The sequence below is a fragment of the Gavialis gangeticus genome, unplaced genomic scaffold, assembly GCF_001723915.1.
Source record: "Gavialis gangeticus isolate Ggan-Ray unplaced genomic scaffold, GavGan_comp1, whole genome shotgun sequence".
NCBI lineage: Eukaryota > Metazoa > Chordata > Crocodylia > Gavialidae > Gavialis > Gavialis gangeticus.
The window spans coordinates 161,123-177,461 of NW_017728996.1; the positions used below are offsets into that span (position 1 = coordinate 161,123).

The 16,339-nt window shown below is 47.2% G+C and overlaps 1 protein-coding gene across 1 annotated transcript in view; it reads right to left on the bottom strand.

The window, feature by feature from the left end:
* IQGAP1 (IQ motif containing GTPase activating protein 1) overlaps nucleotides 1-16,339 on the bottom strand; it is a 279,633-nt gene that overhangs the window by 160,849 nt on the left and 102,445 nt on the right. The window contains exons 12-16 of the mRNA XM_019503860.1: nucleotides 15,887-15,977; nucleotides 14,011-14,095; nucleotides 12,911-13,074; nucleotides 12,356-12,516; nucleotides 11,674-11,798 (exon numbers count right to left, since the gene is read on the bottom strand). Coding sequence (XP_019359405.1) covers nucleotides 11,674-11,798; nucleotides 12,356-12,516; nucleotides 12,911-13,074; nucleotides 14,011-14,095; nucleotides 15,887-15,977 — 626 coding nt within the window. The remainder of the gene's footprint in view (nucleotides 1-11,673; nucleotides 11,799-12,355; nucleotides 12,517-12,910; nucleotides 13,075-14,010; nucleotides 14,096-15,886; nucleotides 15,978-16,339) is intronic.

Consider the following 16,339-nt stretch of genomic DNA (forward strand, 5'->3'; position numbering starts at 1 on the left):
CCCCCCCCCCCCCCCCCGTCTCCTCCTCATGTCCCTGCTGCACTTCTCCACGCAGCAGGTAGTGTGGGGAAGCAGTGGTGGCCATGGGGGCACGTGCTGGACACCACATGCTCAGCCAGGGAGGGGGGAAGCTCCAGCTGGGCAGCTCCTGCCCCAGCGTGCAAGCCTCCAGCTCCCGGTGCCTTCCACCCACTTGGCCACCCACAGGTGGCTGCTCATCACGTCAGGCAGGCAAAGTAAGTGGAAGGCAGCCAGGAACTGGAGTTGAAGCGGAAGCCCTGCACGCTGGTGCCCCCAGTTGCAGCTTCCTCCCCCGCCCCCAACCTGGCTGGGCATGCGGTATCAGGCAAGTGCCCCCACGACCACCGCTGCTTCTTCGTGCTACCTGGTGGGACAAGAGGAGGAGGAGGACCAGCTGGAGGTGGGCAAGCTGAGCAGTACCCAGGCAGCTACAGCAGCAGCAGGAACAGCCCCACTGGGAAGCTGTGCGCACTGGCCAGGGTTGGGGTTGGGTGCGGAAGGGAGCACGGTGCAGGCTGCTCTGGGTGGGACTCGGCCCAATGCAGAACGCCATGCAGGCAGCCGTGCGCCAGATGCAATCAATCGGTGGGTTGGATCCAGCCCGCAGGCCATCCCTGCTCTACAACCTATTACATAATAAATAGTTGCATTGTACATCCCGCGGTTGTAGTATGGTGTAAAATCATAAATAATCAACACCTCTTTACTGCACTGTTTAATATGCTGTAAACCTCTACTGTGACCCTCCTTGAGCATCTTTTCCAAGCTGAAAACATCTTAGCCTATTTCCTCTTTCCTCATATGAAAGCCCCTCCATATCTTAATGATCCTTGCTGCCTTTCTTTGTACTTTTTGTGATTCTTCTATATCTTTTCTGAGGTGTGAGGACTAAAACTGCACAAAATCAGATACAAGTTTTCTGGGCCTACTGTTTTAAAAATCTCTGGCTTTAGTACTTTCTGTTTATGATCCTCCTTAGTTCCTGCTGGAATGGAAAGTATTTCACCATTGCCATCATATGATATGAATATATCATCTGGCTTTCCCCCAAGCACAGAACAGAAATATTTACTGAACACTTCTGCTTTTTCTCCAAAATTACTGCTGGGTCTACTGTTTCCACTTATGAATGGATCAGTGTAAATCTCTGTCATGGTTCCTTTAATTCTCAGTGTACTTGATGAACTCCTTTTTGTCCTTAAGAAGAAATGGATACCCAGCCTGTTTTCTTTTGTTTCTTCTATCAACTGCAATTCGTGTCTTCTGATTTATATTCACAACTAACAGCTTCCTCCTGCTCTAGTTTGTTATACATTTTGATAGCTGCTTTCACTTTCCCTCAGCCTGGGTGCATTTTCTTAAACAAGTGTGGGGTTCTCTGTTAATTGTGCATTTTTGGGATGTAGCAAAATATTCTTAAGCAGTTTCTAACAATTATTCGTATTTTTATCTTTAAATGGTTTCTTCCCAGTGCTTTTATTTTTGTGAAACTGACCCTTCAAAAGCCCCAAATAATAATACTAGCACTTTGAACTTTATTCTCTCACAAATGCAATGAATCACAAGCACTTGCACGTAAGCATCCACTAAGTTTTACTTCTGGAATCAATTCCTCTTCATTTAAATCACAGCGATTCTCAATCAGGGCACTGTGGCACCCTAGGGTGCCAAGAGATCTTTTCAAGGGTGTTGTGAGATGCCACAAAATGTTTACACAGTTACGTGGGCAAACACGATTCACAAGATTAAGCCCAGCTGTTTCAAAAAGGAACACAAAGTCAGAAACATTCTGACCTGTTGTGGTCTTTGAGTTATTTGCAGTAGTAGGCTTGCTCTATTATTTTTCTATAGTTAAAAAGAAAAAGTAAAAACCAAGAGCTGGCACTTCATGGAGAGAAGGGGGATGCCCTGATTTGAAAAACAGGTTGAGAGCCACTGACCTATCAAGGTAACGTCTAATGTAGATTTCCCCTACGGTGATTTAAAAATTGTATCTATAGTGCAATTAGAAACTCAAAAATTAGAAACTGAAAGGACATTTTGGTACTAGCAGCATGAGACTTCACAAGCAGGTTCCAGGATGATGATACAGGTTTTTTATCTTACACACTATATAAAAAGGTGCTAAAGGAATCAATTCTGCTGTTCCGTAGTGTGATGTGATGGTCTGTAGCAGATACCAGCTCCTACCCCAGCATGTGCTTTGCCTGTCAGAACTCCGATCCACTGAGTTTTCAAAATCATTTGTTTTACAATGATCAACAACCTGGGCAGGTGATGCTGTAAAAATGCGATTCCTCCTCCCCTTTACACACCTGACCTGCCCTAAAAATAAGTTCTAACCTGTAACAACAGAATCATTCTGATCCTTTGATTCCTGTTGCCACCCAGTTTCAGTAACACCAACTAAATCAATCTTATGCCCATATGGGCAGTACCAACAGCTCTTGGTTATTACCCAGGCTCTTAGCATGGATGTCTAGTAGGCCTGCGCGAATAGGGAAGTATTCGATTCGGATTCGGTCGATTTGGAGGACAGTGATTCGATTCGGTGATTCAAATCACTGTCCTCATTCGATGTGGCCGAATCAGAATTGGAGATTCAGCACTGATTCGGCTCAGCCAGGGAGAGGCAGGCACAGCCGGTGGGCTGCAGGTTCTCCCACGGCTCCTCTGGCTGTGCCAGCCTCACCCCAGAAGCGGGAGAGCAACAGGAGAAGCCCCCATGGCTGCCCTGCCTAGCCTCATCCCCCGCCTAGGTCCCAGCGTATGGGCACTTAAAAAATAAATAAATAAAAAGGCCCGCACTCACCAGCGGCAATCAGGGCCATTGGGGGCTCGTGGCAGAGTTCCCCCGCCTGGCACCTACGTGGCAGCTGCCCCGTTGCTCAGTTGCAGCGCAGCTCGGTAGGGCACCGAACACCGTCTGAGAGCTGGGGCGGCTCCACATGTCAGCCAGAGCCTGGCACTGCTCAGCACCAGCAGGCCCAGCTCCCAGACAGCGTGCAGTACCATGACAAGACATGCTGCACCCACACCACGGGGCACCGGCTGCGTGGGTGCCAGGCGGGGGGGAGAGGGGAGATCCCCACATCCCCCTACTGTGTGGGGGGCTCTGCCATGACCACAAGCGTCCAGAGGCCTCAACACCGCTGCCAGAGCTGGTGAGTGCAGGGCTTTTTTTTTTTTTGAAGTGCTGGAAGGCTGAGGCTGGGCAGAGGATAGGGCCAGGCAGGGCAGCCATGGGGGCTTCTCCCACGGCTCCCCCCACCCAGGGAGAGGCAGGCACAGCCAGAGGAGCCATGGGAGAACCTGCAGCCACCCGGCTTTGCCTGCCTCTCCCCGGCTGACCCGAATCTCCAGATCTTTTTCAAATCAATTCAGAGGCTTTGGATTCGATTCGGACCTTTTAATGAGTCTCCCAATTAAATTCAGATTCGGAGCTTTGATCGCCAAATCTGGCCGAATCTCCTCTGAATTGAATCGGCAACTGAAGCTTTGCACTGCCCTAATGTCTAGACCAGTGTTTCTCAACCTGTGGGTCACGACCCAAAAGTGGGTTGCGAGATTACATACAAGGTTCACGAACAAACTTTTAAAAATGGATCAAACTTAAACAATGGATTCTCCTTTAAAGGAGAAAAACATGGGAAACCATGGCTTTTCCCTTGCAAGTTATCCATTCCAGCCTGCACAGGGCTGCTTGCCCCCCACCCCCACTGCTCAGTTGGGATGGGAGATGAAAAAAAGAAGACATGATAGAGAGTTGTCAAACAACAAGTGACAGAGAATGTCAGTAAATTAGGCACTGGTAATACAGAACTAAAGCAACACTTCAAAGTGGATTTGTTTAGTAAAACTAACTGCCACAGAGTATAATGGAGTTAAAAAACCCCAAAAAATTTAGGTGTGAAAGATGTGAAACAGTTATTTATATGTATAAGAACACCCTCAGGTTACAGAAACATGCATAAATGTGTGCATGCACGTGTACCTTAAAGCAGGGGAGTTCATACATGCATAAGCCAACCACTACCTAGCCAGGTGACTGAGACTCCCCCATGGACAGACTGCTCAATTATGGAGATTCTTACAACATCCTTTCAAGACTTTGGTACACGGCACTGCCAGAAGCAGGGTATTGTGCTAGATGGACTGCCCCATTTCTGCTCTGGTCTATATAAAATGCGTGCATTTCTCAAAGTCCTGCCCAAACAGTGCTGAGCATCTAACTCCTGGCTTGCACACTTGCTCGCTTGCTCTGTGGTTTCAACAGGAGATCTGCTCATGTGAGTCAAACAGGAAACCCAGAGTCTATTTGGAGCACTCAGGAAGCAAGCTAATCAAGATAGCAAGCACTTAAATTAAATTTTAACCCTTCCCATTACTCACACAATCTCTTCAGGAGAAAGAGAGACTATTCAATAGCTGTGACTTGGAACAAGGACAAACCTATCTGGTCAGTCTCCACTGATTAATAATTTCTTGGCCCTTAGCATTCGTAGCAAAACCCTTACGCACTCCTGCAGAAGATCCTGGGATATGTTTAAGTTATTTTATGCAACGTATATATTCAGGTGGTTCAAGGCAATGCACGAGTCACAAATGTCATGTCTTCAAAGACTGAAACAAGAACTAAATGAGCAGGAAATTCAGCTAGCCTAGTAATAGCCCTATACACAGAGCTGCTCTAGGAAACTCCAGACTTGTAGCAAGTCTTTAGGTAGCATGCCCTTCTTCAACAGCCAGATGTTATTAACATAACTAAGGAATGCCTTCTCCATCATATTGGCATGATATTGTATGGGAAATAGCCTCTTAACATCTATAAAAGGCCATGTAAAAGAACTGCCTAGAAAGAACTGACATGCTTGCACCGCAGCCACTGCACTCCCGTCACGTGTTCTAGACGACGGCTGCTGATGTTAGCAAGAAGAACAACAGCCAAAGGTGCACATGAATCTTTATAAACAGAGGAAGACGTGACCCTGCTCTAAGGTGTTCACAGTCAAGAAAGACAGAAGAGGACAGGTGAAGGGAAGAGGGGAAATGCAGCTGGCAAACAGTGGGGATCTTAGGAATCACTCCTCTATGCCCCAAGACATTTTTCTCTGAATCTTAGAATGCTAGGGCTGCAAACTATCTCAGGGTGATCTTATCCAATCCCCTGCACTACTGCAACCGTTTGCTATTCCTAAATCACCCAGACAGATGTCTGCCCACACTGTTTTTGAAAAACCTCCAATGAAGAAGACTCTACATTGGGTCATTTCACTAATTCCACAGATTAACAGCAGCGCATTTAAAGGTGAATTGCCATCTTTTATGGTGTATAAATCGAGTTTTGAAGATCAGTTTTTAACACTTAAAATTCAATCTCAACTTATACATCATATCACAGGCCCCTGGGAATGGCATTGGGCTCAGCGCTCAGCTTGCACAGCCCGGGCAGTGCCGCTCGCAAGGAATGGGGGTGTCCCAGCCGAGCACCGAGCCCAGCGCTGCTCACAGGGGATGGGGACAGGGACAAGGGCAAGGACAGGGTCCGGCTCAGCACTCAGCTGGCACAGCCCCATCTCCTGTGAATGGCGCTACCTGGGCAGTGCCAGCCGAATGCTGAGCCTGGTGCTGCTTGCAAGGGATGGGGCTGCATCGGCCGAGCACCAAGCCTGGCCTTGTCCGCTGCGAGTGGCGCTGCCGAGTGCCAAGCCCAGGTGCACCAGCGAAGGGCTGAGCCCGGTGCCACTCACATGGGACGGGGCTGGGCTCCATGCTCAGCAGCGCTGCTCACAGAGGACAGGCCCCGGCTTGGCTGGTGCACCCCCATCCCCTGCAAGCTAAGCTGCCTGGGCTGCGTCAGCCGAGCACCGAGCCCAGCCCCAACCACTGCGAGCATTGCTGCCGAGCGCCAAGCCCATTGCTGCTTGCAGGGGATGGGGATGGGCTTGACAACGCCGCTCGCAGTAGATAGGGCCTGGCTTGGCACTCGGCTGACACGGCCCCATCCCCTGCAAGCAGCACAGGGCTTGGTACTTGGCTGGCGTGGCCCAGGCAGCACTGCTCATAGGGGATGGGGCCATGCCAGCCAAGCCCGGCCCCGGCAAGCGATGCTGCGGCACATCTACCCCTTGGGTGCTCAGTCCACAGTATAAGTTAACCTCATATTTCTGATCCAAAAAGCTAGGAATTTTGTAGATCCAGTGTATAAATCAATCTAACTTCTCGGATCAGAAAAATGGGATTGACTTGTACACCATGTCAACCTATCCACTGTGAAATACAGTAAATCGTTTAAGTTTTAGCGTGTTCATTTTCAGGCACTCTCCTTTCTCAGTCTGGATTTCAGTTAAGTAACACTGTCTGGCCAGGAGTGAAGTTATTCAGAAGTATCTTTACAGATGTTATTTGTGTACCTACTTCTGTACCTCCTGCTGCCGATGCAGACAAATGGCAACTTTTTAATCAACATGGATTTGTATCCTACTTGCCAGAGGCAAGGATTTGCATAATTCCTGACCATCACAGCTACCTTTATCCTACTTGTATGCATTTCAAATACAACTAAGCACTCAAATGGGAACCTCAGACAACACAGTTATAAGCACCTTTTTAAGATAAAGCAAGCAACAATTCCTTTTGTGGGGCATGCAAGATTTTGAATGTGTAACCCAACGGGCCTCACTGTTTGTCACAAATTAAATACTATTTTTTATTCACATTTCTCAAATTATTTAACTATTTTCATATTTATTTCTCACTCCCGCTCTTTCCCTCCTATTGCAATGATGTCTTTGCAACAGAGTAAACAGGCATCAGCGGCAGACATCAAAAAGACAAGAGTATTTTTATGCCTCTCAAAGGAATTGCAAACGAGGAGGTTTGGGGGCAAGGGAAGAACAGAATTTAAACAAGCACAGAAAAGAGCCAGTGTTTGGATTTTTACCAAGGCATCTGTGTACAACGAGGGCTGAAGGGGAACTACACACAATTACACTTCTGAACTTGTGGCAGGAATTTCCTTCCTGTATACTCCAGTTAAGAAATCTGACACTAGCTCTTGCCATATATTTATTCAGCTAGTTCCCATTCTTGCTATAGCAGTTTGTACTAAAAAGGGGGCATTAACCTCATATCTCAAGCACATGGCATCGGCACACAGCAGCTGAGTCCCACAGCCACCTCCTGCAGTCGCTCATGACAGGCACCACAGTAAGAACTTGGAATGCACAAAACTCGAAAATGCTTCTTGGAGGACCAAAAGATTTGCCACCGGGCAATCAACAGCGGACAATAATTTTCAGGGGTGTTAAGCATTCCAGACCTCCACTGACATCATTTTATACTGTAAATATTCAGCCCCCTCAAAAAAGCAAATCATAGGTATTTCACAATAAACATTCAAACTTGACATACTTAAAAACTGAACTTTTTTGAAAACGTGCCTACGATGTCTCACTTGGGTCATGTAAAACAGGATTGATGTCTCTGCTTCAAACCTGCATTTGTTCACATCAAAAATATGTTATCAGACTAACCCAGTTTAATGCGAGTTTCAGTTCTCAAAAGATGGTTCAGAATTTGCCTGGAATCACTGTCTGTCTAAGACTCATCTCCAGAAGAAGGAGCAATCTAGGGCCTTCTCCTCACTCCCACTAACTCAGGAATAGCTAGTCCCAACTGGGACAAGCTCGGGAAAGGTCCTTTCGTGTTACTTGCAATGGAATGGAATTTGGAAGACACTTTCTAGGTCAACAAGTCCATGAGTCAGGACAGTGCCATTGCTCCAATAGCGTTGCGAGATCAGCATTAAAGGACCCTGGTATGGCTGTGTCTACAGACAGCTTAGCACAGGAACCTCAGCAGAGCTGGTGGGGTGACTGTGTCAGACCTGGATGGGCAGCAACAGCTGCAAGTCTGGATCCAGGGACTTCAGCAGAGATGTAGGGGTCCATTTGGACACCTCTTCTTGGTCCCCTGTTTGCCCAATTCTGAGCAGTGCTATTAGCCAGGAGTTAAAAGATTAGAAATATACCCTGCCGATCCAACTCCACAACTCCTCACCCACCAAACACTGCCTTCTGGAAGCTTACACGTGGAAACTTGAACCAATGACCAGCGAGGGGTATTACAGCACTGCTCGGGCATGCAGGGGTGAAATCAGGGAGGCCAAAGTGCAACTGAAGTTGCAGCTAGCAAGAGATGTGAAGGTTAACAAAAAGGCTTTCTACAAGTGTGTCAGCAACAAAAGGAGGATCAGGGAAAGTGTGGGTCCCTTACTGGATGGGGGAGGCAACCTAGTGACAGATGATGCAGAAAAGGCTGAGGTAGTCAATGCCCTTTTCACCTCAGTCTTCATGGGCAAGGGCAGCTCCTAGTTTGCTGCACTGGGCAGCACAGTCTGGGGAGAAGGTGAGCAGCCAACAGTGGCAAAAGAACAGGTTAGGGACTATTTAGAAAGGCTGGATGTGTACAAGTCTACGGGGCTGGATGTGATGCACCTGACAGCACCGAGGGAAACGGCCGACGCATTACAGAGCCACTGGCCATCGTCTTTGAAAACTCATGGCGACCAGGAGAGGTGATTGGGAAAAGGGCAAATCTAGTGTCCATAACTAAGAAAGGGAAGAAGGCGGATACAGGGAACTACAGACCAGTCAGCCTCACCTCAGTCCCTGGAAAAATCATGGAGCAGGTCCTCAAGGAATTTATTTCTAGGCAACTGGAGGGAAAGAAGGAGATGACGAAGAATCGGCATGGATTCACCAAGGGCAAGTCATGCCTGACCAACCAGACTGCCTTCTATGATGAGACGACTGGCTCTGTGGATGCAGGGAGAGCAGTGAACATGATATACCTTGACCTTAGCAGGGCTTTTGATATGGTCTCCCACAACTTTCTTGCAAGCAAGCTAAGAAAGCATGGGTCGGATGAACGGACTGTAAGGTGGATAGAAAACTGCCTGGATAATTGGGCTTAGAGGGTAGTAAGCAATTACTCGATGTCTAGTTGGCAACCAGAATCAAGTGGAGTGCCCCAGGGGTCAGTCCTCAGGCCTGTTACCCAGCAGTTACCCAGAGAGGTGGTGGAATCTCCATCCATGAAGGCATTTAAAGACCCAGGTAGACAAAGCCCTGGCTGGGATGCTGTAGTTGGGGCTGGTCCTGCTTTGAGCAGGCGGGTGGACTAGATGCGACCTCCTGAGGTCCCTTCCGAGCCTCATCTTCTACGGTTCTACAATTCTCCCTGTTCACAGTCTTTCCAGAAGTCTGAGATGGACAGGTGACAAGGCCAGAATCTAAGACTGAACTGTTTAAATAACAGAGGATTTTGCTCTTCCTCTCTATTCCTCACTTGGACATTCTGGTTTTGTCCCCATGCACCTCAGGTGTTCTCTTCCCCCGACAATTTTTCTGAACACATGTCAACTTACTTAACCTGTAGCCTTTACTGCAGCAAGCAATAAATACAGACTCAGACCCATACCAGAACTAAAAGAAATGAAAGGTAAACTTACGCTCATTTCTGGTCCCTGAACTTTAACAGTCTACATCAGTGGCGGGCAAAGTCTGGCCCGCAGGCCAGATCCAGCTGGCTGTGGGCTCCATTTCCCAACAGCCTCTGCCCACATGGTTGGGGCTGGTCTTCATGGAGACCCCAGCTGCAGCTGTGCTGTGACAGCAAGGGCATGCAGGCAACAGCTCACAGCTCTGCCCTGACTCAGGACTGCGCTGTCACTGCTGCAAAGAGCCAGGGCAGAGCTGTAATCTGCTGCCTGTAGGCCCTGCCCAGAGCATGCAGGCTGCAGATCACGGCTCTGCCCTGGCCCTGAGCAAGCTGCGCCCCCCCCAAGATCCCAGTGGCTCTGAAGCAGCCTCCTGCACTGCCACACACCCTGCCAGCATGGCTGGGGCCAGTCTCAATGACAACCCCAACTTTGCTAGCTGGGGTCTCCATGGAACAGGGCAGGGGCTGCTGGGAAATGGAGTCTGGCGGCTGACCAGATCCGCCACTTTGCCCACCCCTGGTCTACACCCATGCACACGCGCCTTGAGACTGTAGTGCTCAGGAAACTTAGTCAAGAGCAAAATACCCACAGCATGATGCACTGTACAGACACAGGCCCCTTCCCTACAGCTATTACAGTCTAACCAAAGCTCTGGCCCTGGACAAACTAAAACATTTCAAAGGGCAAGATGAACCTGCCCTACAAAGTGCTCTAATACTGGTCAGCACGCTCCAAAAAGGACACTTCTCTTCAGCACTTAATTTTGAAGCCCTCCCAATTAGGTGTGCACATTCAAGCATAGCATGATGCTGGGTATCCCCCAATGCTCAGCTCCTCCCCCCACCTCTGTGGACAGCCAGCAAATACTCTCCTGTGCCCTTGGAAGTCAAGACCCACCTCGGCAATCCCTGGAAGCTTGGGGCTGGACAGAAAGATTCCCTGCATGGCTCTTGGGCTCAGAACTCGGAGATCAGAGGCCAAGTGCACAGAAGAGTGCCTCACTCATCCTCCCGCACGCCCCACAGGGCCAGGGAAACAGAATCTCAAAATGGAGCAAACCCCCACTCAGTCCCCTGTCTAGAGTGCATGCTGCTGCATGTTGTGAGTGGTGGAGGCTGTATGTCTGTCCATGGTTTTTGGAAGTCTCTACGTGCACATTTGTCCATGGCTTCTGATAGGACACAAGTGGATCATGACTACAATTGTTAAATCTGGACATAAGGATGTTGCTGTAATCAAGTGGTGACAGTGGATGAGAGTTTTAGCTGCATGGATATTCAGGAAAGGCTGCATCTTGGAGATGTTATATAAAAAGAATTTGTATGACCAAAGCACAGCCTACATCCCAGGACCTAGAGAGCGGTTAAAGTTGAAGACAATGCCTAGTTTATAGCCATGAGGGATGAGGAAGATGACGACAGTGCCTTCAAGGACCAAAAAAAGGAGGCTGTGGAAAGGGATTTAGATCTCTGCTTTTAGCTGCAAAGACCCTGTGTTGATAGCTCAGTATCTACAGAGAAATGCCAGAGACAGGCTGAGATTTAGCTTGGACAGAAACAGAGAGACCTGGCAAGGAGAGAGATCCATTAATCACCAGAATAAAGATGACAGCAGGATATGAGAATACCCACGGAAAAAGCACAGAGAACAAAGAGCAAGGAATTAAGGACAACCTGCAGAGCCCCACAGAAGGTCAGAAGAAGGATCAGAAGGAACTAGCAAAGGGCACACAGAAGAGTGACTAGGGTGGTAGGGAGATCAGTCATGAAAGCCAAGGGAGGACAAGATTTCCAAATATCAGCACAGAAGGTATGTGATAGATGAAGAGTGAGGAGAGTAATGGTTCCAAAATTTGGCCACAATTAGGTCAGTAGAAACTGTGGCAAGAGCAGTTTAAATGAGTGCCAGAAACCAAAGATAGATTGGAGAGGCTCTAGGATGGAAATGGAGGAGAGGAATGCCAGGTGATAAACTGCAGACAGTACACCTGTGAGTTGATGCATAAAATGGCACAAAGCTCATTGGAGAAGTAAGTGGAGTCAAGGTTGGACGGCCTCAGATAGGCCAGTCAACATCAGGTACCCCTCTGGTGTCAGCATTTATTAGATTCCAGGGGTGTCCAGCAGAGATAAAGTGGAAGAACTTACTCTCATGTTCCTCATGCACTACGATGTTCATACGGTCAACACAAGACTGGATGTCGTTCCATGTGATAAACTCATTCCCTTCCATGTGTGCCTGAGCTTTCAGCTTCATCAAGGCATCGATGTATCTGCCGTACAGAACAGAAATAGTAAGAGACATCATGTGGGCCCCACCTGGCATGTGAACCCAGATGCAATGTGAAGGACTAATATGGAGAGGCAGCAAATGGGATAAAAGTGTAACTCATACAAAAAGAGAATAAGGAGTATTGACACAAGCATCCAGCAAAAGAGAGAGCTCCTGGGTCACTGTGAAGAGTGTGGCAGCACAAAAACAGACAGCAGAAAAGTGAACACCAGACCACCGCAAATTAGGAAGGTGGGCATGACCTTGATATGGGACATGGGGAAGGAAACAGCACCAGCAAGAGCTAAACAGTACCCAAGCACAGGAATGTTCTGAAGGGTGGGACGAGACTCCAAGGGTCAGCACTTGACAAGGCCTAGTACAACAGGGTGGTGCAGAGATCATATGCAAGACAGCAAGCGTCTAGGGCCAGGAACACAGGGCTCCAGAGAATAATTTACACCATAATTAAGAATTTGGAGAGAGACTTTGAAGAGTAAATAAAGAAATGTCAAAAGGAGGACAGCAATGTAGGGAATAGTGCCCCCAAGTACCCACCTCTGGGAGTTCTCATCCTCAATGTTGGTAAGCCCTGTGACTGGACTGCTCAATTGTTTCCATACTGTGTTCATATCCCCTGAATCCAAAGCCCGGTTGATCAGGGCCACAGATGACAGCATCTCTACTGCAACCGAGAGCTCTGGGTGTGTGAGGTTCCCCTGTACACAAAGAAGGCAATGAGCATCATACACTCTTCAAACATTCATGCTCTGTGCAGATACCAGAATGGGGCAGCAGTTATGATGATAAACAAAGACTGGAGCCAGTGCAGCCATTTGTACCACGCAGAGAAAGTGCTTTTCACTGGGATGAGAGGAAGAGTCTCACAGGTGAGTTCAGCAGGCAGAAAAAGGGACACAAAACACTAAACTACACCAAGCCCTTGGTGGCTCAGGGAACACACCTGGGATTTAGGGATTAATGGTGCATCAGGCAGCAGCACCACACAAGGATTCCCAAAGCAGTTACATTCCAGTGGGAAAAGGGGGTGAGGAACTAGGCAAGCCTCATCTGGCTGGGAATCATCACATCCATTTCCAAGCGGTAACTTACACTGGGGCTCTGCTGCTGCAGGGTGGCAAGCTCCTTCTGGTAAAGGGCTGCAGCGAATGGATACACCTGTGGTAACTGGGCCTCTGGATGCATCAGCTCAGCCACAGTCTTGTCAGCATCACCACTTCGGACTGCAGCATTAATCCTCACCACTGATGCCAGCTCTGGGGGTTTAGGGAAGAGAAGGCACAAGAGTTATGAAGGCAGACACTGTCTGCACTCTCTAACAAAGCATTCTTACCCACCCATTGTGGAACAGTCTCTCTCCGCTCAGGACCCCAGCTAAGGGACTGCCTAGAACCTCCTCACATAAAACCAGCTCTCCCACTTCCCCGATCACCTTCTGCACCTAACCCAGTTTGATTCACTCTCCCTGAACACGGTGGACCAGAACTGTACTCAGCAGTCCAGATCAGGTCTCATCAGTGCCCAATCCAGCAGCATTAATACTTATGCAGGAGCTCAGACTAAGTAATCACAGTGGTCCTTTTCAGACTTATAACGCCCGCTGTTCCAAGCCTGGTTGTCAATCACTTTATATAAGCGATTTCGAAAAGCAGGGAATAGGCTGGCTGTCGTTGGTTAGATATTTCAGAACACATTTTAGGGACAACTACTTCTTGCTCAGTTCAAATCAATCAGTGAGAAGTGCAGGGATCTGCGTTACCCCTGCAATCGCCTTCCCACCAGCCTGCTGCCTGAAGGCATGCCAGGCTCATGTCTCAATGCAAGAAGAACTGCACTCAACACGAGCATCAGTGGGTGGCCCTGGGCTCTGTCCCATCAACCCCCCTGGAATCATAGGCATTCACAGGCCTGGGCTTTCAAGGGCAGGAGATACCTAAAGAAGACCCAAGTGTTCAAGCATATTCGGTAGTTTTTAGTTTGAAGCATAATCTCCAACTGTCACAAGACTATCTGAGTAATCTGAAGACAGTCATACACTGGGGTTCTGCCAGCAGTTGACTAAACTTGAGGGGTTTAAAGAAGTCATGAGGGCTCAAAACACTGATATGTTCCAACAAGTGTATAAAAGTTGCACTGCCTCCTCCCTCTGATCACTGCCACCAACTCCTGATCTCTGCTGAAAGGTTCCTTACTTCGCTGGTACTGCTGTGCTGCACTATTAGCTGCATCTACCCCTTGCTGCAAATCTTCTTTTTGCAGGGGCCCTGTCAGGCCACTCTGAGGAAAAGAATAATCACATGTAAAGAAAATGACTTGATACAACTGCAGCTATCATACAAATGTCAGTCATACTCAGTCCTCTACAAACAGAGGGAACCACACAAACACACAGAAGGCAGAAATTATGCACTGGTTATTTACAGTCCTTGTGGTGTAAGCCAGGCTTAGCTCTCATCTGATGTCCTGCACAAGATGAGAGGTACAGAGGGGGACTGGCACACTGAACATGAGCCAAACACAGTCAAGATTCCTTCAGTGTGGATTTGGACTTTGCTACTAATTTGCAAAAAGGTCTTGGCTAGGTCTTCTAATGTGTAAGAGTCCCTATTTGTAAAACAGGAAAAATAATAATAGTAATAATTGCCAGACAAAGCATTTAACAGGAGATTGTTCTTCATCCCTATTATATCTTCTTAGGAGACTCACTTGTGGGTCATGGGAATATAGTTGTGCCAAACTGAATGAGACCTTTGGTCCATCTAGTCTTGTATTCTGGTGCTGAGTGATCAGGACCAGATCTCAATTTCTAGTACAAGACAGCTGAAACCCCAGGCTCCCAAGGTTTGTCTGTTGCTCCTAAAGACACTGTTACTGGTCCTGGTGGTGATTCATTCCTCTCTACCCACTGTCCCATAAAAGTACCAGCCAATTACTGTGTACAGTCACCATCTAAAAATTAAGACAACCATAAAAAATTGAGATAAAAGGCATTTCTGATAGGGCTTCCCTGTACCCTAGTTGTCTGGTGTAAAGAAGCTGGTTTATACACATGCTTGGGGGGGGGGGGTGTGAACACTTTAGTTAAAGTAGCTCTAAGAGCTGCTCTAATTAAAGCACCTGGAGTGTCTTGTGTATCAGCGTCCCTGTGCTTCAAAATGGCAGTGGGGTGCTTTACCTAAAGCTCATCGAACAAGCTTTAGATAAAAGTTAGTGCCTCCTTTGGCTTCCCAGCCATACCCAATAGTGCTAATTTTGTGCTGCACCCTTACAAGGATCTTGTGGCACCCCAGGATGCCAGGAGACCCATTTGACAATCACTGGCCTATACATAGACTACAGATTGTGCACATTTTTATCAAATGACCTATCTGTATTTAATCGCTGACTCTGAATGTACCTGCTGTCCTATATTTCTAACTTCTTATACATAAAAATAAAAAGTGTATAGTAATAATATTAAATCTCCTTCACCAACTTATTTCCTGACAGAGCATAGTATAGTATAGTATACTATATAACTATATATATTATAATATTATATTAGCATAGCTTGAAGCTAGTTTTGAAATCTGCACTATGCATTTTATAAGCTTGAAATGACCTCAAGAAGCCCTTCCCAGCCATACTTTCCTATGATCCCATAAGCAACAAATATAAGCAATATGCATGCAAAATTCACTGAAAATGGGCTTGTAACAGGAGACCACATTCAACCTCAGCTGTGGAGAAATTCCCTATTACAAGACAATATTGTGCATTTAGCCATCTCTCAGACGTCTACACAAAGTACTTAGACACTGAAGTTTTCAAATTAAGAGGTCATAAGCCTACATCATATAAAACCCATATATGCATATGTTTGCAGATATATACATTATATACATTTTTCTTGTGTTGAGGTAAAAGCTGCATGGTAAACAGTCAAGTTTTTCAAAGTTACATTGTTTGCAGGTGGAAGTATGTGGTCAGCACAGATAATTAAGAGGTTAGGTCACGTGTCATAGATTCACAGATTGTAAGGGGCTGCAAGGGACCTCGCAAGACCTATCAATACAGGTTCTTCCATACCTCTTGTTTCTGTTGCCTATCACTCAAGAGCTGCTTAAGATACCAGTCACAATTTTCTCGCTGTACACCTCGGAGCCCCAAAGATGGTGATGTTAAAGTTTCATATAATGCTACTGCATCTCCCTGTTCCAAAGCCAGATCGATCTTTGATAGAGCCGTATGTGCTAGAGAAAGAGCAAAGTAGGGACTGAGGGAAAAGCTAAACATGGTAATCATCAGTTTATACAAAATAGCCCATGAAGGTATATTTTCCTCAACACTAATCTCTTGGAAGCCCAGATACAGAGTGTGAACTGGACACTCCAAAAGTCAGTTAACCCAGGAGGACTTCAGCTATCAGATGAAAACATGTATTAGTTAAGGTAGCAAGTTTAGTGGGGATACTTTATTTCATAAGCAGGGAGGGAAGGGATTTGGGATATTGCAAAACATGGTTAATGAACACATACAGCA